The 24,650-nt window shown below is 48.7% G+C and overlaps 9 protein-coding genes and 1 non-coding gene across 10 annotated transcripts; 4 read left to right on the forward strand and 6 right to left on the reverse strand.

Moving 5' to 3' along the window:
• Positions 1–2,807: 2,807 nt before the first annotated feature.
• On the forward strand, positions 2,808–3,950 carry BO88DRAFT_339295 (putative allergen Asp F4-like; the record flags this gene model as incomplete). Its single annotated transcript, XM_025703021.1, has 1 exon — positions 2,808–3,950. The coding sequence occupies one exon, from the start codon at positions 2,808–2,810 to the stop codon at positions 3,948–3,950; it is 1,143 nt and encodes a 380-aa protein (XP_025563213.1).
• A 946-nt stretch (positions 3,951–4,896) lies between these two features.
• Positions 4,897–4,970, forward strand: BO88DRAFT_t134. The gene has a single exon. It is a non-coding gene; the product is annotated as a tRNA-Ile (tRNA).
• A 214-nt stretch (positions 4,971–5,184) lies between these two features.
• On the reverse strand, positions 5,185–6,220 carry BO88DRAFT_443473 (ribonuclease III domain-containing protein). The gene is made up of 2 exons (XM_025710024.1): positions 5,894–6,220; positions 5,185–5,845 (listed from the first exon to the last, which is right to left on the reverse strand). The coding sequence occupies exons 1-2, from the start codon at positions 6,117–6,119 to the stop codon at positions 5,610–5,612; spliced, it is 462 nt and encodes a 153-aa protein (XP_025563214.1). The 5' UTR covers positions 6,120–6,220; the 3' UTR covers positions 5,185–5,609.
• Positions 6,221–7,472: 1,252 nt separating this feature from the next.
• On the reverse strand, positions 7,473–8,190 carry BO88DRAFT_404485 (uncharacterized protein). The gene has a single exon (XM_025706632.1). The coding sequence runs from the start codon at positions 7,947–7,949 to the stop codon at positions 7,704–7,706; it is 246 nt and encodes an 81-aa protein (XP_025563215.1). The 5' UTR covers positions 7,950–8,190; the 3' UTR covers positions 7,473–7,703.
• A 1,605-nt stretch (positions 8,191–9,795) lies between these two features.
• Positions 9,796–11,196, reverse strand: BO88DRAFT_461727 (uncharacterized protein). Its single transcript, XM_025711177.1, has one exon. The coding sequence runs from the start codon at positions 11,187–11,189 to the stop codon at positions 10,014–10,016; it is 1,176 nt and encodes a 391-aa protein (XP_025563216.1). The 5' UTR covers positions 11,190–11,196; the 3' UTR covers positions 9,796–10,013.
• Positions 11,197–11,544: 348 nt separating this feature from the next.
• BO88DRAFT_461734 (uncharacterized protein) lies at positions 11,545–13,704 on the forward strand (the record flags this gene model as incomplete). The annotated part of the gene is made up of 5 exons (XM_025711178.1): positions 11,545–11,784; positions 11,826–12,033; positions 12,055–12,262; positions 12,321–12,388; positions 12,410–13,704. Exons 1-5 carry the CDS (start codon positions 11,671–11,673, stop codon positions 13,702–13,704), a joined length of 1,893 nt encoding a protein of 630 aa, XP_025563217.1. The 5' UTR covers positions 11,545–11,670.
• Positions 13,705–13,952: 248 nt separating this feature from the next.
• On the reverse strand, positions 13,953–15,517 carry BO88DRAFT_453177 (FAD-dependent oxidoreductase; the record flags this gene model as incomplete). Its single annotated transcript, XM_025710731.1, has 4 exons — positions 13,953–14,396; positions 14,457–14,827; positions 14,880–15,151; positions 15,225–15,517. The coding sequence occupies 4 exons, from the start codon at positions 15,515–15,517 to the stop codon at positions 13,953–13,955; spliced, it is 1,380 nt and encodes a 459-aa protein (XP_025563218.1).
• A 1,736-nt stretch (positions 15,518–17,253) lies between these two features.
• On the forward strand, positions 17,254–20,385 carry BO88DRAFT_425112 (terpenoid synthase; the record flags this gene model as incomplete). The annotated part of the gene is made up of 6 exons (XM_025708805.1): positions 17,254–17,580; positions 17,635–17,987; positions 18,041–18,257; positions 19,380–19,534; positions 19,608–19,934; positions 20,007–20,385. 6 exons carry the CDS (start codon positions 17,254–17,256, stop codon positions 20,383–20,385), a joined length of 1,758 nt encoding a protein of 585 aa, XP_025563219.1.
• A 960-nt stretch (positions 20,386–21,345) lies between these two features.
• BO88DRAFT_461740 (uncharacterized protein) lies at positions 21,346–22,931 on the reverse strand. Its single transcript, XM_025711179.1, has 2 exons — positions 22,415–22,931; positions 21,346–22,044 (listed from the first exon to the last, which is right to left on the reverse strand). The coding sequence occupies exons 1-2, from the start codon at positions 22,855–22,857 to the stop codon at positions 21,741–21,743; spliced, it is 747 nt and encodes a 248-aa protein (XP_025563220.1). The 5' UTR covers positions 22,858–22,931; the 3' UTR covers positions 21,346–21,740.
• Positions 22,932–23,094: 163 nt separating this feature from the next.
• BO88DRAFT_461753 (NAD dependent epimerase/dehydratase) lies at positions 23,095–24,420 on the reverse strand. The gene is made up of 4 exons (XM_025711180.1): positions 24,254–24,420; positions 23,961–24,205; positions 23,759–23,906; positions 23,095–23,710 (listed from the first exon to the last, which is right to left on the reverse strand). The coding sequence occupies exons 1-4, from the start codon at positions 24,338–24,340 to the stop codon at positions 23,105–23,107; spliced, it is 1,086 nt and encodes a 361-aa protein (XP_025563221.1). The 5' UTR covers positions 24,341–24,420; the 3' UTR covers positions 23,095–23,104.
• Between the last annotated feature and the right edge of the window lie 230 nt (positions 24,421–24,650).

A 24,650-nucleotide genomic window follows, 5' to 3' on the forward strand; every position in this document is an offset into this window, starting at 1 on the left:
ATTAGCCAATCAGCATTCCGTTCCCAACTACACCACCACACCGTCGCCCATTCCTGAAGCCCCTACCGAAGCCCAGGGAGGAAACGCGGTCCAAACAACCAACGCCAGGCTTTGCCACTGTTCAACTCTGTATGCTAGTACCAAATCCCTCAGATAGTACCATTCAACACTTAACAGAAGAACTCTGTATAACTCGCCATTAACACAATCCTGTGTAGCGCCCAAAAGACCGAAAGCAGACTTCCTACAGTGAGAGGAATCATCTCGGCAGATGAAGTGACATGTCCACTCGATGTACCGAATCGGTAGATAGCCTAGAAATCCCACCTCGGAGCGAGCCGCTATCTTACATGCAAGCGTGTGTTGGTGTTATGTTGTGAATCGTGAACCAATCAAGAAACAGTGAACTGCAGATGGGGAAATTAAAGATCAATTCCGTACTCCTCCGCCTATGTTTCCAGGTGGAAGGCAAATAGTCATCCGGATGATACTTTTAGGAGGATCCGACAGTGTTCTCTGGTTCCGTGGACAGGTCGGAACCGTGGTATGTGGCAAATGAGCCACACCCACATCCACATATCACGTTGTTTTATGTTGTGCGGTACACAGTTAGTGTGTGTAGTGCCAATAGATAGTAACATGATTATCACTCAATCATCTTGAACAGAATAGTGGATACAGGGTATCTATGGAGAAGTAACTGGATTGAATAGAGCATGATCTAGAAGTGTGAAAGGGCTAGGCATGACTCTTCCTCGGTAAAAACACCAAACAATAAACAAGGGTTAGTTTGTAATTAGTTCCGCGCCGGCAATGCCGCTGAGTAATGCTCTCCTCTCTCCCTTATCCCTATACACACAACACAATTCTTTCCTCAAAAGCCTCGCCCTTGACTAAGCCCTTAACTAGCCCTAAACAGTCCTACGACCAGCGTCCATCCGTGTTGAATTGCGTATGCAAGCACTACCGCCAAGCAGACTATTTAATAACCATACGTAGGCTTTCTGTTCCTGAGCGGGAGATGTCCGTCTGTCAACACACGACGGAAGTCATCCATGGGCCAAGCCACGGCAAGAAATAAGGTAAATCAAACGAACCGTGGGAAGTCGTCAGCTACGATGGGATGATGCCAAAGAAACTGATTCGAGGGAAAGAGGGCTGGATGGACTATTATTAACTTTTTCTTCTTTTGCCGTTGAGTTGTTGGCTTTTTCTGGTGGTGGTGGCCGAGGGCATACGTAAGTGATGCCCCACTCCGAGGATGAGGCGCCAGCCAGTGGCGTCTATTGCTGCAATGTGATGGATTTTCTTTTCTTCTTAGGAGAGATGGCTGTTTTATGGTGTCAATAAGTTCAGACGATCATGTTTCCTCTCTACGGTTGGCGTTAAAATGCAGCCTGAGGTGGATTGTATGTTCATCCTCTCGATCGGCACACTCTCTCGGTCGGACCATCAAAGACTAAAGATAATACACGTGGAGGGGAGGGATCAATCAATCTTCTGGACAGAGAGAGAAAGGAGTTGCGGTGCTAAGCCAACGCTAGTCGATGCTTAACTCCGCCCGGCGCCAATTCTTGCGTCTTCATCTCTCCACTCCCAGGCGGTTTTATTTCTCTGCCTAGACTAAAGTCTATGTGGCTCGGATCCCGGCATCCAGTCACACACTTTCACACAATCTTTACCTCTCTATCAATCAAATTTGGGAGACAATTTCTTTTCTTTTTTCTGCACTCCCATTGTGTTTGTCACATTTGTGATTTAACACATGGTGTCCAGCAGTATTTCCGTAGTACACAGTATATGCTTCTGACCCACAGCCTAGAACCACTATCGTGGCGTTCAGGATTAAACTTCCCCAAATACAACAAACAGGTACCGGAATGCTACCATTCGTCCGAGCAACCATCCACCAGACCACATGGCGCCCTCCCAGCTGACGGTCCAGTCTTCCAGTCTTGCTGCCCGTCCACTGCAGTTTCTTGCTGCACCACGGGTTGACGACGCAAGGGGGCCGGATTACGTGGGGAGCAGAGACAGAGGATTGGATGAATGGGAGGGAGGGGATGGATAGGATGGGATGGCATGCCAGAGCCGTACCTGGATGGTGGAGCACCCCATCAACAAAATAAGAAAAAATAAGTGAAAAAACAATAACAACATTGGCTGGCGGAATCTACAAAAAGCCCCATCCGCCAACAGAGTGTCCATCGCGCCGCATTCGACGCATCCTCGTTCGCTCGCCATGGCTGTCTTGCGTTTCAGACCATCGCCGCCCTCCGTTTCACTGCCCTAAACGGGGCTATTGACCTTCGGCTTCTCTCTCTTTTAGTTGGCCCAGTCCAGGCGCACAGGTGCTGGCACTAGTCCAGTACACTCGTCAATTTTCCCACCATGGCGGCGCCTGCCTTGGCCCAATGCTGACGATTCCTTTTGCGCTGCCTGTCTCCACTTCCTCTTGATCGAGGCCTCCATCAAACCCACCATCTCCCCAGAGAGAGAAAAGACAGTCAGCCTAGAAGGGGGGGCCGGTTAGGGCGCAGTCCGTCTATATACCTACCCAAGTCGCCCCGGTTCTATTGCAGCCCCTCCCCGTTTTTATACCCTTCATAGCACACTCCTTATTGCTGTTGCTTTGCAGTATTCAGTCACTCCTTTTTGGACCCTGGTTATAGCGGTGTTAGAAAGACACACCCTAAATACCCTTCCAACTCCTTCATTTCGGGGACCGACCACTCTTCTCCCCCTTATCCAGCGGATACAGATTTCACTGATTGACTCACTGGTCTGAACCATAACATTTCTCCACCATGCAGTGGAAGTCACTCCTTCTGTGTGCCGCCATCGCCGAATCGGCCCTGGCTCGCACCCACGGCCACCAGCGCCGTCAACACGGTCACGGCCACGCCCAGGAGGCTCATGCGGCCGCCCGTGACGTCGAAGTTGAGGTGCACACCGTCGTCAACATCGAGCATGTCACCCTCACTACCACCGTCTACGGCCAGCCGACTGAAGCTGCCGAAGCCACTACTACCAGCAGCACCATCACTGAGGCAGCAGCAGCCACCACCACCGACGCCGCCGCCGCCGGAGCCTTCGTGGAAGTTGACTTGGATGAGGACCTCGCCATCAGCGCCAGCCTGGGACTCTCCCTCTCCCTGAGCCTGGGCCTGGGCGACGACCAGACCAGCACCACCACCCACACCAGCACTCACACCAACACAAAGACCCACACCGCCGCGTCCCAGACAGCTGCTAGCACCACCGCTGCCGCCACCAGCACCGGCAGCTCCGCCAGCGAGGCCTGGACCGCGACCCCCACCAACGGCGTCTTTTCGACCGCCGGATTCGGCGAGCGCACCAACAGCAGCAGCAGCGGCGTCACCTACAGCGGCAACGTGGGCAACCCCTGGGGCAGCAACATCCAGGAAGTCAGCGCCAGCGAGGCCTGGCAATACAAGTACGTCATCCGCATGGAAGGCAGCAACACCAAGGACTGGTTCGTCAGCTTCTGGAACAAGATCGGACCGGATGGAAAGATGGACGGATGGTACGGACACTCTGCGTTGAACTTCACTCTCGGCGCGGGCGAGACCAAGTACGTTGCCTTCGACGAGAACAGCCAGGGTGGATGGGGTGCCGCGGAGGGCGACAGTCTCCCTACTGATGACTATGGTGGTTACTCCTGCACCTGGGGCGAGTTCGACTTCGGAGATACCGATAACAGCGGCTGGTCTGGTTGGGATGTGTCTGCTATCCAGGCTCAGAATGCCGATCAGACGGTCCAGGGTATGCGTATCTGCCAGTACTCTGATAAGCAGTGCTCGTATATCACTACTGACGCCGAGACGGTGGTGAATGCGTACACTGCCTCTGAGGCGTCGGTGGATGGTATTGGTGGCACTGTGTCGTCGGGTGCGGTGCGCTTGACGGTTGAGGTGGATTATAGCTAGATGTGATGTTCTTTCTCTTCGGTTGTTGGATGTCGATGTGGATGTAGATACCTCTTTGACTTTCTTGTCTGTTTTGTTTCCATCTTTGTTGATACTGTTGTGTATATACATCGGATCATGGTGGATTCGTGGAAATATACATAGTTTTACCGATTAACTATATAAGGTATCATATCATCATTGGGTGTATGAAAGTAGTGGCACATGTAAGTAGGTATAAGAATAGACGAGAAATTGTGGCTGTCAATAGTCTATATACCTTTCTGTGATTTCGATCATCGGGATGTCTCACATTGAAACCGGGTAATTGGGGACGCTGATCCGATCGCGGTGGAGTGGAGCAACCAACGGTCTAAGTAAAGATCCTGTTTGGATGCGAGGGGAGAACAGTTCAATGCTGATCGAGGATCGGCCGGCGGTGAGACTCGCTGCAGACGATGCTCGGAAGGCTCGGATCGCTGCCGCTGTGCCACAAATTCATGGCTACATTTAGCACTTCTCAGTGCAGATTATCTTCATGGGGTCAGTTGGAGTGAGTGTTCATTGCCTAGACGGTATTATGAGGGATTTACGAACTGCCCCTTATACTAGTACTTGGTAGAATACTTAGATTCACATAGTAATACTACTGTGATTTAAAATTCATCTTTGCAGACAGGGGAAGTGATGGCCGGTTACAATATATACTTAGTACCACCCACTGTAACTTCAAAATCAATCACGACACGTTGAGTAGTGATGATATGACTTGGAACAGGTTATGTATCATATTAGCCCTTAACAGCGGGAAAGATATGACAGATACGACTCTACTAGTAAATAAGTGTAACTCTGCCTGTTCCTCACCATGAGGGTTCTTGTCGATGAGTGAATCGAACCAAAATTTTTGCTGCTGAAAAGATAATTGATTTATGTAACTAACTTAGAAGGCCTTCTTCAACAACCAGGTCCCATAGCTCAGTTGGTTAGAGCGTGACGCTAATAACGTCAAAGTCGAGGGTTCGAGCCCCTCTGGGACCATCTTTTTGCATACCAGGTTTTTTTGCTGGTCGCCCTCCCGCCCCGCAGAGATAAGAAGGCTGCAACTATCCATTGGGAAATTCTAGCAGCAGGACGTACAAGTCTACACGACTCTACCAGCTGGACAACATGATCCCGGTGATTCCCACCAAGAGCTTATCATATCGAGACTGCTACTGTACAACGAATGACAAATTTGGGAGCACAGCCGTCTCATCGACCAGTCACTGAAACACAATCGCATCGAAACCTTCCACCATTCCCTTACCTACCAACACTTCCCCATCCTTAGGAGATCAACCCTCACACAGAAGCTTGGATTATATACCCAAGTCTAGTGTCGAACCACATAGACAATGTCTCGTGGGCTCGAGGCCGTTCCCGGCCAGTTGGTCGTACAAAGGCCCAACTACTCGTTATCGGAGCCCGTCTATGATCAGCTCCCCATCCACCACTACAGGATCAGCGGAAAATAGCAAGTGTGGCTCAAGTTTCGCCATCCCGTAGTGGTGGTGGGGGGAGCTAATCATAGCAGGGGTCTGGAACTGATGCAGAAGGGCCTCTGTACGACCCACCAGTAAGTAACTAGCTTCCAGATCACGTCACTTTGCATAGGTAGTTCACGCAAATTCATGGAGCTCAAGCGGGCGAGTCAAGGCCCATAGCAGCCAAGACAGGCCGCACAGCGTCAACCGAGTTACTATCCAAATAGACAGCTCCGATGAGAGCCTCGACGGTGTTGGCCATGACTTTGTCAGACACCATGCCTGCCTGGGATGGATTGACAATGACCACTTTATCGAGACCCATCCTACGCCCAACCAGTGCAAGGTTGACGTTGCTGGCTTTGGTTTGCAGAATGTTGCTCGTGAACTCTGATATGAGGGTGAGTATACTGTTCTGGGCAATAAGGTGAGGCTTACCTCTGCTTCTTCTGGCTTCGTATCCATCCAGGGTAAGTGCCAGTTTGAGAACGGCATCTCCGACATGGGCAAGCTCCTTGTGGCCATCCATGCGGGTTGGCAGTCCGGGCAGGGCAACCCCAGGAGTTACTAGCGCCCCCATACAGATAGTGGGGTTATCGAAGGTGTACCCAATCGTGAGTTGGGCGGTTTGGACTTTGTCCTCGAGAGACGAGAACGAAGGCATGGTGCCGGAGTTGAGTGACGTGCTGAAGTTGAGGATGGATTTGAGCGAGATTTTGACCTGATCTAGGATGGCAGGGAGAGGGTTATATAACGGTAGTCAAGTTCATAAGAAATGGATGGGGAGCAGGAAACAAATTCGAGGAGGATGGCCCTTTTAACTCCTCCTGCGGGGCTGGGGAGGGGGCTTACCATATGATGTGCTGCATGTGCTGCGCCAACTAGCCTTGCAATTCGTTGATAAGCCTGCGTTGGGAATCTTTAACCCTTCCGTAGTACAACTGGACCAGTATTCATACAAGAAATACAGAGTTACCCTGTCTTCATCCGCTCAAAATGCCAAAACATACCTCTTTCTAGTAGAGTTACGAGACCATGAGTTTATATCATCGGAGAAAAAGAAGATGAAAATATTCTTGAACTGTTGTTCTGAGGTGGACCGCCCGTACCCCCGCAAGTTAAGCGTTGAGCTCAGCCTCGCGGGTTACCCCATTGATCCCGCGAAGGCTGAATTGATGTTGTGCCTAGCAGCACCCCCACCCGAATAGTCTGCCTTGGAGCATGGATTGTAGCTCAATCAAACCCTGACCAACAACACAGTGAAACCACCGTGCGCTAGCTATTGGCGGCTAGAGCCAGCACTCTCTCATCACGACTGTAGGCCCCAAATTGCATTAGATAGGCTTTCGCAGTATAGCGAAGATCCCCACGTCCTTCAATTCTCGCCTAGATAGCCAAAATGGGTCAGCAGAGCTGAACTCGTTGTTGGTATATGAGCAGGGGTGTTGTCAACTCTGATAAGTATTATCTGGTTTCCTCTACACCCATATTAATGCCGCCTACAACGCAGCCTTGCGAGACCAAGAACCAAGGGGTCAGTGGACCACGACATCCGTGGTCTATGAAAACAGAGTACCAAGGAATATGACCCCAAGCACACCCTTGCATAAAACACACCAATAGCACAAGTTGTCTCCATACTGCGTACGTATACTGGACCCTTCTCGGATGGAGTCACATCATGCGTCATTCCTGCTCCTCCTAGTTCTTCTACTCAGCTACTCATGCAAAACTACCCGAGCGACTGATTGAGGTTACTCTCAAGGATATTCAAGCGCTGTTCGGATCGCAGTGAATGGCAAGTCGTTCCATTCCAACCAAGATAAAAGCTACTCTCGCAGGCTTTTAGCAGCAGCGGAGGAAATCAGTAAGTATTGGAACAAGATCAGTGGGTTCCATTCGAGCACAGTGACGCCATTGATAAAGCGTTTAATTAGCAAGAGTGGGAGATAAGATTACACCGAGACGAGACTGGTTTTGAGGGTTGAGTTTTCAGAGGTGAGATTCAACTAGAATAGCCTGATAAAATTGTGTTTTCCGAATAACCACTGAGCCACCACCCATCCAAATGATGCGCCCACTGACCAAGGAAGTCAATTAGCACAGACACGGAAACGCCAGGTACCATACACCACATCTCCGACAATAGACCACACGTTTCACAGAGGACACGGAGAATCCGCAACCGCCCTCTCAAAGGGCTCAACTCAAACTCCCCGTATCCAATAAAGATTGCCACCCCTTTCATCTACTCTCTGACGGCATCTTCTTTTCGGGATGGCGTGAAAGAACGAATTTTACTGAATAGTCCGCGTTTCGGTTTCGAAAATTGCTCGTTGCCTTGAAGTGTCGAAGCGTCGGAAAAGGTACTCTCCGAATCGCCCTTTGATTGGTTTTTCGCCTCTTCTTTAGCAAGTTCGTCGATGAATGTGGGACTGTCGCGCGTGCCAGAGGGGTTCATGCGCATGGATGGAACTCGATTTGTGGGAGACATAGTGATCGAATAATGTGGGTTGGATGACGACTTCAAAGTCCAATTGCCCTTTGTAGTAGCTAGAGATTGGGATGATAGAAGATATGAAAGCGTTAGATGAAGCAATGCTGGATGAAAAAGAAATAGTTGCGTGAGATGAAGCAGCTTATAAGTATTCTGAAGATGAATATTTGAAATCAAAATCTTCTTTGTAGGAATTGAAGAGTGGGATTGTAGAAGTTGTATGAGAACCGTTCTAATGAAGCGATGCTGAATGGAGAAGACAGTTGCTCGAGACGGGGTGGCTTATATATTATAAATGTGGCTGATATATTGAAGTGAGGTATAGATGCTACAAGGCAACAATATTGGCTTCCAAAGGTACTGCCATTCCGGTAGGCGAGCATGTGGTGGACAAGACGTCTAAGAACAAACTTGCCCTTTCTTCCCATCTAGAACGCCCTAAAATTGAGTGATGGAGTAATTTCAGCCAATGAGGCGAGGGCAACTAATATGCAGCCTCACAGAAAAGAAATTGTAGTCGTATCCTAATCATGCGTTTCGAATATCCTTGGCAGACTAGGCACCGGGTATCTGTAAATTGGATGACGGCATAGACACCTTAGCCAGCAGACTATAGCCTAGTTGTGACTCAGGAGTCAGGAGAGGTTCGCTGTTAATCTAATGCATGATGTGGCTTAACGCCTAGACCACAGTCAGCAAGCGAGACCCTTGATTATGGCTGACCGAGGGCTTTAGAGCCCAAAGAACTGCCAAACATTACTACGACAATTGCGCATTTTAAGGAAGATATAGTACCTATAACCTAGGAATGAGGAAAGCATTCATATTCACTGAATATGCCATTTATTCTCCAACGGAAAAACAAATTTCAGATTTCGGATTGAAATCGAACTCAAAGTAAGGTCTTACCTGCAATAGGCGTTGAACACTTGGTGAGATAAATCGCGTCATACATGAATTGCAAAAAGTGAAATAAACAGAAAGAATCATTGTGCGACTCACAGAACATCCCTTCAGATGTTAGAACCCAGACTCTGCACGAATTTGGCAGCCTAAGCGACAGTGGAAGGGGCTATGCACGCAGCGGCTAATTGACGTTCAACAGTTGTTGATTAGGGCGGACTCAAATCGCGCTACCTTATCTATCCAATCAGCAACCACTCACACCATGGCATTCTACACGACATGGCCAATTGGACACAACGGATCTCTTCTGATAGTCACATGGCTATTGACGGGGCGACTTACAGTATGACTCAACGACACGTATATGCCTGACTGACATGAATAGGCCGCTGCTAGCCTGAGAGGCTCAGGCGCATCACGTGTTATGCCTACATGATGACAATTATACATACCGAGCACACCCCTTTATTTGATATAGGCACTCATTATCCTCATAAAGGTTTGAAGCAGAAAAATTCCACGACCTTCATAACTCGGTGAGAAAATTATAGCAGAATCGGCTGTTTTAGCCTTAGATTCATCCCTTCTCATCTTTCGAACAACACTTTGCGAGCACAAATCTTGAATAACCGAACTTACCAATGGCATATCTACCCGCCAATAGAACAGAACTACGACATCAGCTTGGCATCGAGCTTAGCACTCGGAGATATCCGAGCTCTTCCGATGCCAAAGGGTTCAGTGGCGCAATAGCTTCCAGTCTGGACCATCTCTTACGGTGCTAAAAAGCTTCCCGGCCAATCAGACCCACCGGGTACCTGATCCAGATTACTACTGTAGTAAAAAGTGCCGATCGGGTTCGTGAGTTTCCTTGATGGCCACACGCTATTGTCGCTTTAATTTCCGCGATACGAGTGGCAAAGCGGCGTTATGTGGTAGAGATTTTCAACTAGTGTGGATGATGTGTGGGGAGGCACTGACTCGAGACGTAGAGAGGGGTTGGGTCAGCTGTCTACACAGTCTGGTGGAAGCATATTGACTAATTCCTACGGAGGACTATCAAGAGAGTATTTCAACAGAGAAAGGGATATTGAAAGCAGTAAATTCTGACGAGTTATTCTTTATGGTACAATTTTTTCTACATTTCCTACAACATTATCCCTGTACTCCCACAACACGACCACAATTTCCGTTAGACATCTGGATGGTAGCCGAAGTGTCATGAGTAGACGCCTTGGCATAAACAGAAGACTGCGAGCAAGTTGTCGTGTGAATGAGATAGCAATATTTGATGGAGGAAGAAACCGCGTTGTAGTAGGACATGGCGCAGGTGGAGCTCTCCATGCAGCTGACGCAGCAATCATATGCAGAACTGGTGTCGCCAACGGTCAAGCTTTCACCGGGGACGTTGGTGAAGGCAATCAGGTACATGTATTGGCCCGCGAAAGAGCCATATTCTGAGGAAAGAGGGTCGCCAGCAATGTTGCTAGACCCGCATGCCTCGTAAAAGGTGGCGGTGGCCACTGCGGCCACTGCGGTGGTAGTTGAGAACACGGTGGTTGTTTCGGCAGCTGCGGATGTGGTTTCGATGATGGTAGAAGTAGTACTGTAGCTGAGTGTGGTCGAAACATCGGAAGGAACCACAATCGAAGTACTGGTGATGGTGTTGGTCACAGTAACGGTGGAGATAGGAGTGACTGCGGTAGCAGTCGCGGGGGGTTCGGTGACCGTGGAGACAGTTGTGGTCTTGACAATGATCTTCTGGTGGCACTCGACCTCTTGAGGGTACTCATAGTCGTCCAACCAAGAAGAACAATCGTCCTGCTCGATCAAGGAGCGCTTGGCAGCTGTAGCTGTAGGCAGTGTCTCCGCAATCGGAGAGAAGCCCGAAGAGCTAGCTACTGTGGACGTGCTGGTGCTCGTGGTCGAGACGGTGATAGGTACAATGGCAGTGACAGCAGCGGGAGTGATAGTCACAGTTGCAGTGTCATACTCAGTCGAGGTCGTCGAGAAAATATCAGTGACCGTGTCAGCCGTTGAAACGGCCGTAGTTGTCTCATAGTCTGTGACGGTCACAGTGGAGGCGTCAGGGGTCACAGTGACGGTGTCTTGCGTCGTCGAAAAGACAACCACCGGGGTCGGGTCATGAATAGTGCGCGTAATGGTAGTGGTAGGGACTAGTGCCAACGAGCTTGTTCCCAGCTGCGTACGACACGACACCGAGGGCACATAGGCCTGACTGCTTGCCACCGGGGAGCTGGCCGCGGGGGTGATAGCTGCGACCTGACCGAGCAGAAAGCCCGCGGCGACGACAAATCCGTGGATTGGCATTTTCACGGGTTGATAGAATATAAGCTTTGAGTGTAGGGCAGTCACTCAGAACCTCTGGTAGGTTCGGAGTGCCTCGCAATAAGTACTCCGTCCTTTAATCTGGGTGGGAATTGGGGTCGGCTATTTTCGCCGCCGTTGACAGACCCACGATCCAGTGGGCGTCAATAGTGCAGCTGAATACGAAGGCTGAGACAGGAACCAGGTATTAGCTCCGTCGGGTGTGTATTCCTCATTTGTAATCTCTTTGTCAATTATTCGACCGAAATTAGTATCTTGAGGTGATCTATATACAGTGACCCGCGTCTTGCAAGAGAGAATCAGGGCTCAGTTTCTCACACTCTTTTGACAGTTCATTCTCGAAATCCAAGCACAAGTCATTCATTCATGCCTCACGTTATCCGAATAATACTGATCTCCTAAATCCCACTTTCGTTAAATTTTCTTCATTCAGTACTGCTGAACTGAGTCGATCGCTGTCAGGATGGGCCACCTGCTGATGCGAGGATGGATCCTCGCCTCGTTATTGCTGCAAACCAGCATCGCCATGACAGTTGCGATTGAGCCAGCAGCTGCGACTGCTACCACTACTTCATCTGTTATCGCACATAGGCAGCATTACTGGTCCTATACCTCAAGGTCCTTGCCCAGCCGCAGGCCTTGCACACCGAGTTATTCATCTTCTGTTCCTTCTTCGAAGGCAGCAACACCCACCCCATCAATCATCGTGGTGCCCTCATCAAGTGCAGTTTCCTCACCCTCTACTTCGCCAGTAAAGGAGTCGCCAACTCCCAGTTCAAGGCCGGCACCAAGTCGCTCGGCGGCTCCCCACCCGCATTGGAGCTATGTATCCCGGCCTTTGCCTGAGCGAAGCCAGTGCTCGGCTTCATCCGGAGCTATCCCGAGCTCTTCACTCCCTGTTTCCGTACTCTCACAGATCACATCCAGCGCAGTTCCTGCGCCAACTACTGTTCGGACCAGCCTTACCCAGATGGATCTTTCCACATCCTTGTTAGCTGCAACAGTCACCGACTCTTCCATGCTGCAGTGGACCACGTCGGCAGTTCTCTCTACCCGTACGGCCACAATTACTGCATGCCCATCCACTATCCCGAACTGTCCTACACGCTCCAGAACCACCTCTGTGACAACGGAGACCATTGTGGTGTCCACCACAATATGCCCAGTCACCGAGGCCGCTGGTACGACTCGGACGGACTCAGTCTTGCCGACAGTAACGGACAGTACGGCCAACAAGGGTCATGGTAGTGGTGGGCTGGACTTCACAACCTCTACGGTTTTCAGCACTCGCACTGCTACCATAACTGCTTGCCCTTCCTCGGTAACGAACTGCCCGCTCAGGTCGAAAACAACCTATGTGACTACCGAGACCTTAGTAGTCTCTACCACTGTGTGCCCCGTAGCTGACAGCACTGGTAGCAGTGGTGCCATGATTACCGAGACCGCACATCCTCCTTCGGCTACCGTGGCTGTTGGTAACAGCGGGGGTAGCATGGGTAATTCTGACATTACCACTTCGACGATTTTGAGCACTCGTATCATTACCGTGACTGCATGTCCTTCTTCTGTGACAAATTGTCCCTTGAGGTCAAAGACAACTTATGCGAGCACTGAGACGCTTGTTGTCGGCACAACTGTGTACTCAGTCCCCAAGATCACAAGCACCAGGGCGAACGGTTCTCTGCCATCCGCCGCAGGAGCATCCGAGGTCGGACCATCGCTCACCACCTCTACCATACTGAGCACCCGCATTGCAACAGTCGCGGGCTGCACTGGAGATAACTGCAGTGGCTCTCCACCCGGAAGCGGTTATGTCACGTCGGAGACCTTCGTTGTAGCAACGACCGTCTACAGCGTATATCCAGATCACACATCCGTTCCGGTCGAAGGTGTTGATGCTGTGACTGTTACTACGACTTCTGTTGCAAACCACCAAGCTAGCAGCTCATCCGGTAGCACCCCTAATTTTGTGTCATCTGGATCGCACTCCATCTCTGCTGGCGACTCTACCTCTCAGGGTACAGGGTCAAGCGCAGGCTCAAGCGCGGGCATGGGTGCGGAATCAGATGTGGGCTCTGCTGCAGACTCCAGCGCAGTGCCCAATGCCAGTTCAGGTGCAGACAGAGCCGCAGTCTACACCACTACGATTACTGTCGAATCATGCTCCAATGACGGAACCTGTACCGAATACGGCACTACCATCACAATGGCCCAGACCTCCAACGTTGTTCAGCCCACCGTGTCTGCCTCTCCGTATTCGTACACCCCATACCCAGGCTCAGGGTCAGGATGGAACCAGACTGCTCCCGCCTCTTCAGCACATGCATGGCCCCAGAGCAGTCACCAAGCTGGCATGAGCACGGCCGTGACTACTAGCACAAGAAGTGCAAGCGCGGTTAGCGCATTTTATACCGGGGGTGCTTCTGCAGGTATTCGGTGGTCATTGCTGCAGGTGGTCGGAACGGCGATGGCGATGCTTTGGACTACCTTTGTGTAGTTGTGGGTAAACATATAGCTGTTTGTCGCTTCGGGAGTCCATTGTAATTAATTTTAATCAGTATATTTTCTGGATGATATACATTGCAACAATCGAGGTAGCATGGCGTGACATACATTAAACATATTGTTTCATGAATTATGAATTGTAGTAAAAGTAAGTGCATAGACTAGGACATACGTTCAAAGATGTGCATGTCTGCGAATAGACACCGCGCTCGATAACCAAGCGAAAAGTAGATTCATTTTTCATAAACTCCGGTACCAGTAAATAGCAATGGTCAGCAAGAGGGTGAACAGCATGGCATGGTGGAACCCTAAACTGGATTTGTTCGTCTTCCATCCAGGCCCATCCCTTTCCGGCAACGGCAGAAAATTGATTGCTGGACTACCCCGAATAGTCGAGGTTCCTACCCGCGCCGGAACATCCGCCAGAAAAGGGACGACATATCGCCCAAGCACCTTATTGGCAAGCCCATCTCGTGCTTGGAAGCGGGTCATATATCGTGAAGCGGTACAGATGCTCTTAGCACGGCTATAGCGTTTGGAATAGAACTCCTGAAGGAGTACCTGCACTTCCGAATCCGAGAGCCTCTGTCGTCTTGTCTGGAGTAGAGCTGCGTGCAGACAATTTGCCAGGACTACTGCATCTTCCATTGCCATATTGGCTCCTTGTCCAATGTTGGGTGTCATCTGCCATGGAAAGTAAGCACAAGTCTCAAAGCCTGTGAAGAGCACCACGTGCAAACATACCTTATGAACACTATCGCCAATACAAACAATGCGGTCAAGGTACCAGGTTTGGAAGATGTTTTCCTCTAACGGCGTCATAGCAGCAAGCACTCGGGTGTCCCACACCTGACGGAAGGTAAGATCTTTCGTCAGGTGGAGATGAGCCAGTTTCTCACAGGCTTGCGCCGTGTACTCCGCACTGAAGCGGGGGTTGTTGGGATAAGTGTATCTTTGATCCATCTTTTTCATGACGAACCAGAAAGCACGCTTATTCTTCCCAACAAGGATAATAAAGGTGAGGTTGTCATGAAATGCATTGATTTGATCTGCAACCTCCAGTCCTGGTACGCAGGATGATATGCCAAATATACAGCAGTATTCGGTTGTCATACCTTGAGAATAAATGAGCGAAGATTTATACAGTTATGGCCAAAGAAAACTTACTACTCTTCTCACGCTCGGTAACTAACCCAGGCCGGACCGTATCTGCTATCCTCCACATCTCTGAGCGCACCTTACTATGGATGCCATCGGCGCCTACCACTAAGTCACCCGTGTATGTCACACCGGCTTCGGTTATCACGTTGACGCGGCTTCCTACTGGACGGATTGCGGCAACTCGTTGATTTGTGAGGATCTTCGATTGATCCGGGTACTGAGTGTGCAAGATCTCGAGGAGCTTTTGGCGGTCGAAGAATGCAATAGGGTAACCGAATCTGCAATCAACGACCAGATTAGACCACGATAACCTTGTCCATATTCAAAGTAAAAAGAAGGAGTGGATTGTACTGGTCATGGAGAAGCTTCGGAAATGTACTTGAAAATGAAAATCCAACTGGAAAGGTGATGTGTGTTCGATAGAGGGGTTCAATAAGGGGCTCAATATGTTCGAATAGAGACAGTTGACCCAATATTCTACCCCCGTTGGGAAGGATCCCGATTGACGCACCCTCCTGCGGGCACATGTCGCTGCGTTTCTCGAGTACGATGTGGTTGATATTCACTCGTCGGAGGCAATGAGCTAGCGTGAGACCGGCAATCCCCCCTCCCACAATTATGACCGTAAATTGAGAAGCGGTCATGTCTGAGCTTCTCAAATAGTATAATAAGTACAATATAGATGTTGGGAATGTAGTGCACCTAGCTTGCTTTGGGTGTAAAGATGTGAATACATATGGTGCCTGGGTCCATGGCTTATCAAGGGAACTATAATGGTACGTGATACCAGTGGGTCAGAACAGTGCATTGGAAAAACCAATAGTATCTCATCTCGTAAGTGACCCAGATTACACTTATAATCTGATAAGGGTATTGCTTCTAAGCGATGTCTGGCTACAAAAGTAAGATTTCCATTTATTTACTGGGCCGATTGGCGTTCTCATCTCTGAGCAGGCGTGTTTGAATTCGGAAGCATACTGGTTGATGTACCTGTAGGACATAGTATAGCGAGATAGATATCAGATCTAGTGATACCTTTATTTGCTATAAGTCTAACTACACAAGTTATTGGGTGTATGGTGATACTCAACTCTGAGGCCATCAAATCCCTGATTTTCCGTGCGGATTTCGGTGTATGGGCATTCAATCATATAACAAGCCCGATATACCAAGGTTGTGTGAAATGGTCAGGATCAGAACAAACCAGACCAGCAGAGCCGGCTGGGCTTCTTTTACTTCTGTTGATTGAAATGATTGTCGCACTCTATATACAAACTTGTAGCAAGATAAGAGTATCGGAGTTTTGTTCCCCCGGGGGCAGCTTGCCTCGCTTCATCAAGCATTTCCTAGCCGTACGCCGTGGTACTACAAGTAGCGCCCGAGTTACACCAGAAACGTTTAATAAAAGGTCAAGTGGAATTCCAGAGGGCTTACAATGTCTGATGTAGAAAGCAGGATCAAATCACATGCGACGGATACTCTCGTAATCTTATTCATGAAAACTGTTGTTACTCTGTGCTAGCTGCCAAAATTTCCGTTTCGTCAGAAGGCCCTGGGATATGTGCGTCGTCGAATTGGGAATCTGGCGACATACTGCTGGCCTTGGATACGGACGGCTAACATGTTTGCTATCATTCATGATGTGGCGCTCGCCGGCGCCGTATGACGAAACCTGCATTGAAGCATCGATTTTACAGATATGTTGTCAAGTTGATGGAATTACATCTGGGGCACATGTTAAGACTTTGTTTGGAATCTTCCCTCGAAAAACAGGAGTTTTCTCAATCCTACATGGGAGGTGCAAATATTCCACAAAGTAGATACAGTGGCATAATAAATCTAATAATGGCCCGCTATCGAAAAATTAATAGCAATGGCTTTGGCTTGGGATGGTTTGTTTGTGCCATCACCACGATGTGGATTAAGACTAAATACCTATGATTTATAGCCAAAGAAACCTAACTATCCGGGGTTAATCATTGCCTCTGCAGCGTTTAACACTAGGGACTGAATTATTGAGGACGGATATAGAAATGGGGCAGTAGTCAGAAGCTGCATTTGCACTAAGTGAAACTGGACATGTAATGCAGCCGACAAAGCGCAGCAACTTTCATGATAAGCCCGATGTAGGCAGTCAATTTGGGCGTCTTTTCGATACCTAGTCTCTGCGGAGTTGCTGATTTGTTTGTTACGGCACAAGGACCGTCTTGACTTCTTAGCGAGCTAACAGCCAAGTTACACGCGAGGAATAATTTCATCCATATATCTACCCTGTACGTCCCGTGGCTACCATTTGATTTTAATTCTAATACCGAACCATATACCATCTGGTCAACTGAATTATATGGAGCCTTCTCCATTCTTCAATATGGTTATCATCATGGAGCCTCTCCAGCACCATCTTCCGCAAAATCCGCTGGTTTTTCTTGCCTTACTGGCCGTCCCGATAACCGCGCTAGTATGGGATCGCATATTGAACCCACTCCCAACAACAAAACGGGCCTGGCTTGTTGGCAAGAAGCAGCCATCTCGGATCACTTCTTTGGAATGCCCCTACAGCTACATTCGTCAGATATATGGTAAACACCACTGGGCCCCATTCGTCGACAAGCTGGCGCCCAATCTAAAGTTGGATGACCCGCCGAAGTACCGGATGATCCTCGAGATCATGGACGGCATTCACCTTTGCTTAATCCTCGTTGATGATGTAAATACAGTGGCCCCAATAAGAACCTGGACTAAGAGCTAATCACCCCACCAGATATCGGACGGGAGTAACTTTCGCAAGGGTCATCCCGCTGCGCACAAGATTTACGGTCCTTCAGAGACTGCGAACCGTGCCTACTACCGCGTGACACAACTTTTAAATCGGACCGTCCACGAATTCCCTCGTCTTGCACCCTTTCTGATGCAGTGTCTGGAGGAGATCCTGGAAGGCCAAGATATGTCCCTTGTTTGGCGAAGGGATGGCCTTGCCAGCTTTCCAGTGGCCCCAAAGGAACGGGATGAAGCATATCGCCGAATGGCGTCGCTGAAGACAGGTGCATTGTTTCGATTGCTTGGTCAGCTGGTACTAGAGGATCAGTCCATGGATGCTACCATGACTACGGTGGCGTATGTGCAAAGATACCCGAATAGTGGGACCTGGCTGACTGATTTCTGCACAGGTGGTGCTCACAGCTGCAGAATGATTGCAAGAACGTGTATTCGACCGATTATGCAAAAGCAAAAGGCGCACTTGCAGAGGACCTGCGCAATGGCGAATTTTCATTTCCCATAGTGGTGGCATTGGACGCTCCTGAGGGTCATCTGGTAGCGCGTGCCTTGGAATACGGCTCACCCTATAATATCCGTAATGCTTTACGGGTCATCCAGAGAGAGGATGTGCGTAGCGCCTGTTTGTGGGATTTGAAGAAATCGAGTGCCTCTGTGAAGGACTGGCTGGAAGTATGGGGTCGGAAGGAGAAAATGGATGTCAAAAGTGGGAAGGCCTGACCGGAAATCCAGATAGACGCATATGTTGCCTAGTGCCGGGATTTGTTGCATTACTCCTGATTTGAGACCAACTAGTGCTTTCCCTAGATGTGTTTCTATTGCTACCTCCGATAAGCTTTGCACTGGTGCACAAGCATAAGGCATGATCAACAATGCGAGGTTGTGCTGTATAGCCATTCTACATGTTAATTGGCAGCGCTTCAAAACCAGAGTTTAGCTAACCCACTAATTAGCTGGACACAATCACCATTTTCGTGTTCTATGGAGACGGGCAAGGTAGCTGAACGGAGTAATTTTATCAAACCAAAGTTTCCTTTCTCCGACCACCCAAGCGACCTGGTCGTGTTTTGAACTTCCAGAACGCCCTTTAGCAAACATACTGTTAACCACCTAGGAGGGACATACGGACGTGGAGCTAATTGTCTCTACCCTTCGCAAGAATAATATGGTATCTAATGCTCTTTAGATGACCAGTCTCATGACAAGATGCCCTTTGTGATCTTTTGCTGACTAGACGTGCTTTTAACAGCTTGCAGAAGTTGTTAATTCGCTGATGACCAGGGACCAGTAAAGCCGTGCCAGGTAATAGGCAAAACACGTAGCAAAAGGCGATACAACCGTATCACATGAGGCTCATAAGAAAGTTGTGCTCTTAAATGTCGGTACATAGAAATAGTAGTGCCTGTTTATCGAAAGCTCGCATTCATCATTTTTATAACTTTCTTCTTCACCAAGACTTGATTCATAGAGCGCCTTCGACCTGCAAGGAACGAAAGTATGCTGGGATTCCCAATGTTTAACCCAGCTACCCCTGATGCCTGGAAGATGAATACCCCTTACTTTCCTTTTGTTTCACCGGGGTTATTTCCTGCATCGGCACCCTCGTCGCCCATCAACATAGATGCCGAAGCTTCCAGTTCCCAACAGTCGGAAGCAAGCTATCTGGATAAGGAGAAGGTCGGTCTGATATATCCTGCTCTTGGACAACCATTGTCTGATACACAAAAACAGATTGTTCGAGGACCACTTGACTATCTTCTTAAATCCCCTGGAAAAGACATTCGTCGGAAGTTCACCCACGCGTTCAATGAATGGCTGCGCATTCCTGAGGACAAGTTGAACATTATCACAGAAATTGTTGGGTTGCTTCACACAGCCTCCCTTCTGTATGCTCTCTTCATCTCCCAACTAAACCAAACCACAATAAAATTATCCTGATAGTCCACTGACTTCCAATAGAATTGACGATATTCAGGACAATTCCAAGCTTCGACGCGGCCTCCCAGTGGCCCACAGCATTTTTGGTATTGCGCAGACAATCAACTCTGCCAATTATGCGTACTTCTTGGCTCAGGAAAGGCTCCGCGAACTGAATCATCCCGAAGCGTACGAAATATACACAGAGGAACTGCTTCGTCTGCACCGCGGCCAAGGTATGGACTTGTACTGGCGGGACTGTTTGACCTGTCCCACGGAGGAGGACTATATTGAGATGATCGCCAATAAGACTGGTGGCCTATTTCGACTGGCGATTAAGCTTATGCAGTTGGAAAGCGAAACGAAAAGGCATGTATTGCAAATATCTATCCATCACAAATCTTTAGCTCTTCTTGTTACCTGCAAACTGACTTTGTGCAGCAATGTCATCGAACTAGCAGACTTGTTGGGGGTGATCTTTCAGATTCGGGATGATTACCAAAACTTACAGAGTGGACTATACACCAAGAACAAGGGATTTTGCGAGGATTTGACGGAGGGCAAGTTCTCCTTCCTGATTATCCATAGTATCAACAGTAACCCGAACAATCACCATCTGCTGAATATACTACGGCAGCGGAGCGAGGACGATTCGGTGAAGAAATATGCTGTTGAGTATATCAATTCGACGGGGAGCTTTGATTACTGCCGGGAACGGCTCGCTTCCTTGTTGGAAGAGGCGGATCATATGGTCAAGAAGTTGGAGAATGAGGCTGGACAGTCAAAGGGGATTTACGATATTCTGAGCTTTCTGTCGTGAAAGTTTTGATAGGCTGGGCATCATGTTCTTTTGCAGTTGACCGAGACAAATTGAACTACGTACATCCTTACACGCTGGCGTTTATATACAGGCAGGTGCCCTATCATACATAGGACTTCGAAGTTATCAGCTCTCAATGGTGCTAGAGAGGGGAATGACCGACATTTCAGAATAGGAATCTGCCACGGCCGCTGCGTCAGAGATGGTATGGGCCTTACACGCTCGGATTAAAAGATTTCATGCAAAAGTCAAGCAAATAGTCGGGACAGTTACTTCAAGATGCGCTGGGACGTGGTTGTTGGGAGTGTTGATGGACGGACCGTGCAGCGTCGCGTTGAGAATCAGTTTGGGTATGTATGAGTAAATACGCCGTTTTGGAGGATAGCTTGCCAATACAAGGATCAAGTTTGCGCAGGGCAAATTTTGAATTCTTTGCTGAAGTGTTCGTGAGATTTGTTTGTCTTGCGACAAGTGATTGGTTTTTGCTCTCGGTTGCATTGGATCTTACACATGTGGCAGGTTACGGGATAGGGTAGGAGAAAAGGGACGCAGTGCCCAAAAATATGGAGACACAGCAGACCACACATGGGCTGACATATACTTGACTCACTGCAGTTTATACCCACTTGTCGGTAGAGGTGCGTGCTTCGGGCGGTTTCTAAACTATGTTGATGCATGCTTATTCTGCATACATTTGCCGGGTTGGTATCTAGCCTACTCGGTTTCCAGTCCTTTAGGACGCTTAATAATGTCGATAAGTTACCGCATGGGCTATTCCACATCCACCAACAAAATTTTCCCATGTTGTTCACCAACTGTAGTTCATATTTGACCTTTGAAAATATCAATAGCTGAGGTACATGAATCCTGATACCACTGTCTACATGGGCAACGCTGAGATTTACCAAAAGAATTTCAAACGCAGCAGAAATAAAATGTCACATGAGTAAGGAAGTGACACGAGAAAGCTTTGACCATCTAGGCCAATGCACTTTAGGAGGATCTGGTACATCAATTCGCTTTTCTGTCAGGAAGAGATCAGGTCCGACGGCTAACCTGAGACATCAACAATTACACAATCGCTCAAGCACCACCCTCAGACACGACTTTATTTATAAATCGAAGGTTTGTCCCCAGAGAATTTGCCGTGAGCTGGAGGGCCAGATTCCAGCGTGAAAATGTCACGGCGAGAATTCGGGATGGAGCGTTGGAACAGGGATTTTTCCTGGTGAGGCATGCTCTCATATTCCGGCTTTCTCTTCGAACTACTCGAACTCCGTCGGGCAATACTCATGGAGATGTGCAATATTATGCTGGGTGGTGTATATATTTAGCCTTCTGATCTTCCGAAAGATTCAGCAGCATAGCAGAGTTTTGAGAGTCTTTAAGGCCCAGTTAGACGTTGTCAGCTCCTCGGACGGGGAACCATCAGCACTACGCATTCCAGCGTAGCGCATCACTGCGCCGATCTTGGTGGCTTGCATCGACATGGTACGAATCTCGTGCTGACGTGTCTCATCAAAAGCACGACAGTGGGCCCAGAATTCATCCCAAAAGGAACTGATCATGCGTTCACGGCACGTATAACTGTGCCAGCCGCTGAGATCATGTAACCAGTGGATAGTAGCAGAGTGTCCAGTTCCATGCCAAACGGCAGTACTTTAGCTAATGACCAATCAACAAATACCAGTAATCTCAAAGTTGTCCTCGCTGATAAGGATGTTTGCTTGTGAGAGGTCGTTATATGTCAGGACCTGCACATATTCTTGATTGAACAGAGCTGGAAGACTGCATTGAAGTTCCAAAATTGTAGTGAGGAAGAATATAAGAGGTGGAGTGTTCCTTATTTTCTCAAGCCGGCGATAGATTGCGTCTCAATAGCTTGCCGACACCGTAGGATCTACTGATTGTGGATTTTACCAACACCGAGCGAAGTATCTAGAGAGCGTTAGTACTTATGGTCGCTTTATCCGTTTCCGCGAATGGCGGCATAGTATCAACATAGGGGATGGAATAAGAGACGATCTACCTGGCTATGTGTTTGACAAAGCACATGTATCTGGCTTCTTCTTTGGGGCTCAACTCAGTTTCAGTGCTGAATAACTGTAGGCAGGGACTACCTGATAAACAGGCCATTGTATAAACGAGCAAATGTGGGTCTGAACCTGGCATTTTGCTGTGAAAAGTAGCTTCTTGTACCAGATCGCCGTGGATGAATCTTGCCAGCTCAATGACTGTTTGGTCCAAGGCAGACTCTTGTTGTCGAACAGACACGATCAGATCTCGTCGCTCCTCTGAGCTATCTGTGCAGAGAATTGTGTAGCTCAATGAGCCCGGAATGGCAACTTCTTGAACAGTGGAAGCACCTGTGATCCTACGAGCGTAGTCATCGCAGTCTAACTGGGTCGGAGATTGACGATATTCGAAGAACCTATCGACTGTTTGTTGAGCCCAAGATCGCTCATCCATCATCGTTTTAGAAGCCAAGTTGTCTGTACTTGGCTTGAGAAACTGTGCAAGGAAGGCAGTATGAGGGGATAGCTATGTGCAGGATGCTCTGCTGCAACAATGAGAAAACTCATCATCTGCGCGATCGAGCCCTCGTTGACAGAGTGGCTTCCATTAATCACGTGGGTGCCGCATGTCAGAATACACCACATCATGAGAAAGCAATTGCTTCTGGTGGTAAATTGGTTGTGATTTTGAAGGCTAAGATACATTATTCGGGCAAAACATTGTGCTGAATCATAGATTGCACCGCGTCTCTCACACTCTCCTCTAAGCCAATGTAATCCCACTGACTACCCTTTCCCTTCGAAAGTATATCCAAGCTAACCCCCGTATCCCAACCGGTAGGGTGGATTCCCTCAGGCAGCACCTTATCCGGTGTACCAGCTGGTACCTTTTCGCGCAATTGAGGGAAATTCTTTCGGATAGTATTCACGACCAACTGTGGCGTAATGAGCCCTGAGACAAGCACGATACGCTGTCCTCCAGCAGCGGGATTGGTAAGTGCATCTACATGGCTCCTAGCCACGTCGCGCACGTCGACGAAGTGATAGTATGGAAACCGCATGTCCTCAATTTTGGGATGAGTCCCGTCGATGAAACTAGCAATCGCAAAATAATTGCTTTCGTTGATCGATCCCTTCCCTGAGATTGGATGGATCATCGGTCCGGTGACGATAAGAGGGTTGATGACCGTGAAGTCGAAATTGGGACTATTTGCCTGCATGAAATCCCAGGCTTTACGCTCGGCTTGGGTTTTGGAGATGTTGTAACCCAACACAGGGTCGTTACAGTCGATGGCTTGTTGTGCAGTTACCTAGAGTTTCATGAGCCAGGGAATTGCCGATTTCAATTTGAGACGAACTGGATTCCAGCTTTTCTCGGTATATGGGTGTCCTTCTCGACTCATGTCTTCGAAGGAATCGAGTACGGAAACACCGCTGCCCAAAAGGACAATGCGTTTGAGCATGCTTCCACCGTGTTGGTGAGCGCTTTCCAGGATTTGAGTCGTGCTAAAAGTACAAATCAGCGGTTACATCATGGTTGCGCAAAGAGTTCTTACTTACCCCTTAACTGCCGGATCGATCAAATCTTTCTGAAAATCCTCAAAGTCAAACTTGAATGGCGATGCCGCATGGATAACATAGTCAAAAGGAGCTTCGGCCTCCTCGAACAAGGTGCTGAATGGTTTCTGTGAGGTGAAATCCGACACGATTACAAAATTAACCTTCCCTTGCCATTCGGGGTGAGTCTTGATCACATCGTCTGCTTTGGCCTGAGATCGCACTGTCGCAGTTACCGCGTAGCCACGCTGAAGTTGTCAGCTACTACACGTTGCTTGCAAGTCGGACTCACACACCTCAAGGAGTAGGGAGAGGATATGGGATGCTACAAACCCATTTGCCCCAGTCAGAAGGACGCGCTGGCCACGAGTTGATGATACCATGATGGCTAGTGCTTTGGAGACACCTATATTTGGCTGTACGAGTATACTATCCCTTATATATCAGCCACACTAAATTCCGACTGCTATCCAACCCCAGATGTCTGTATGGCTTTTTATAAGTCTCACGATTATGTCATGTTCTTTGGGTTGGGAGATGCACCATGGGAAGACCGCCCGATTGTTATAAAGTCAATTATGATCAGGTTTTGGGCAAGTGATTGATTGGTGGCTCATCTCGGTCTATCTTGTCTGACGAAAGTAAAAACACCCTCAACAACTTTCTAGTGTTCTCCATCTCGTTTGTCAGGTG

Source organism: Aspergillus vadensis (assembly GCF_003184925.1).
Source record: "Aspergillus vadensis CBS 113365 unplaced genomic scaffold BO88scaffold_10, whole genome shotgun sequence".
In the NCBI taxonomy this organism is placed as follows: Eukaryota; Fungi; Ascomycota; class Eurotiomycetes; order Eurotiales; family Aspergillaceae; genus Aspergillus; species Aspergillus vadensis.

What these genes read in the sequence shown, in the direction of transcription:
- BO88DRAFT_461753 (XM_025711180.1), bottom strand. Translation starts at nt 24,340, where the DNA reads ATGGTATCATCAACTCGTGGCCAGCGCGTCCTTCTGACTGGGGCAAAT. An exon ending in TCCTCTCCCTACTCCTTGAG is followed by an intron (nt 24,206 to 24,253) that starts GTGTGTGAGTCC and finishes TGACAACTTCAG; the next exon opens with CGTGGCTACGCGGTAACTGC. An exon ending in ATCGATCCGGCAGTTAAGGG is followed by an intron (nt 23,907 to 23,960) that starts GTAAGTAAGAAC and finishes TTGTACTTTTAG; the next exon opens with CACGACTCAAATCCTGGAAA.
- BO88DRAFT_443473 (XM_025710024.1), bottom strand. Translation starts at nt 6,119, where the DNA reads ATGCCTTCGTTCTCGTCTCTCGAGGACAAAGTCCAAACCGCCCAACTC. An exon ending in CGAAGCCAGAAGAAGCAGAG is followed by an intron (nt 5,846 to 5,893) that starts GTAAGCCTCACC and finishes CCCTCATATCAG; the next exon opens with AGTTCACGAGCAACATTCTG.
- BO88DRAFT_461740 (XM_025711179.1), bottom strand. Translation starts at nt 22,857, where the DNA reads ATGATGGATGAGCGATCTTGGGCTCAACAAACAGTCGATAGGTTCTTC. An exon ending in TTTGTCAAACACATAGCCAG is followed by an intron (nt 22,045 to 22,414) that starts GTAGATCGTCTC and finishes CATTAGCTAAAG; the next exon opens with TACTGCCGTTTGGCATGGAA.
- BO88DRAFT_461727 (XM_025711177.1), bottom strand. Translation starts at nt 11,189, where the DNA reads ATGCCAATCCACGGATTTGTCGTCGCCGCGGGCTTTCTGCTCGGTCAG.
- BO88DRAFT_404485 (XM_025706632.1), bottom strand. Translation starts at nt 7,949, where the DNA reads ATGTCTCCCACAAATCGAGTTCCATCCATGCGCATGAACCCCTCTGGC.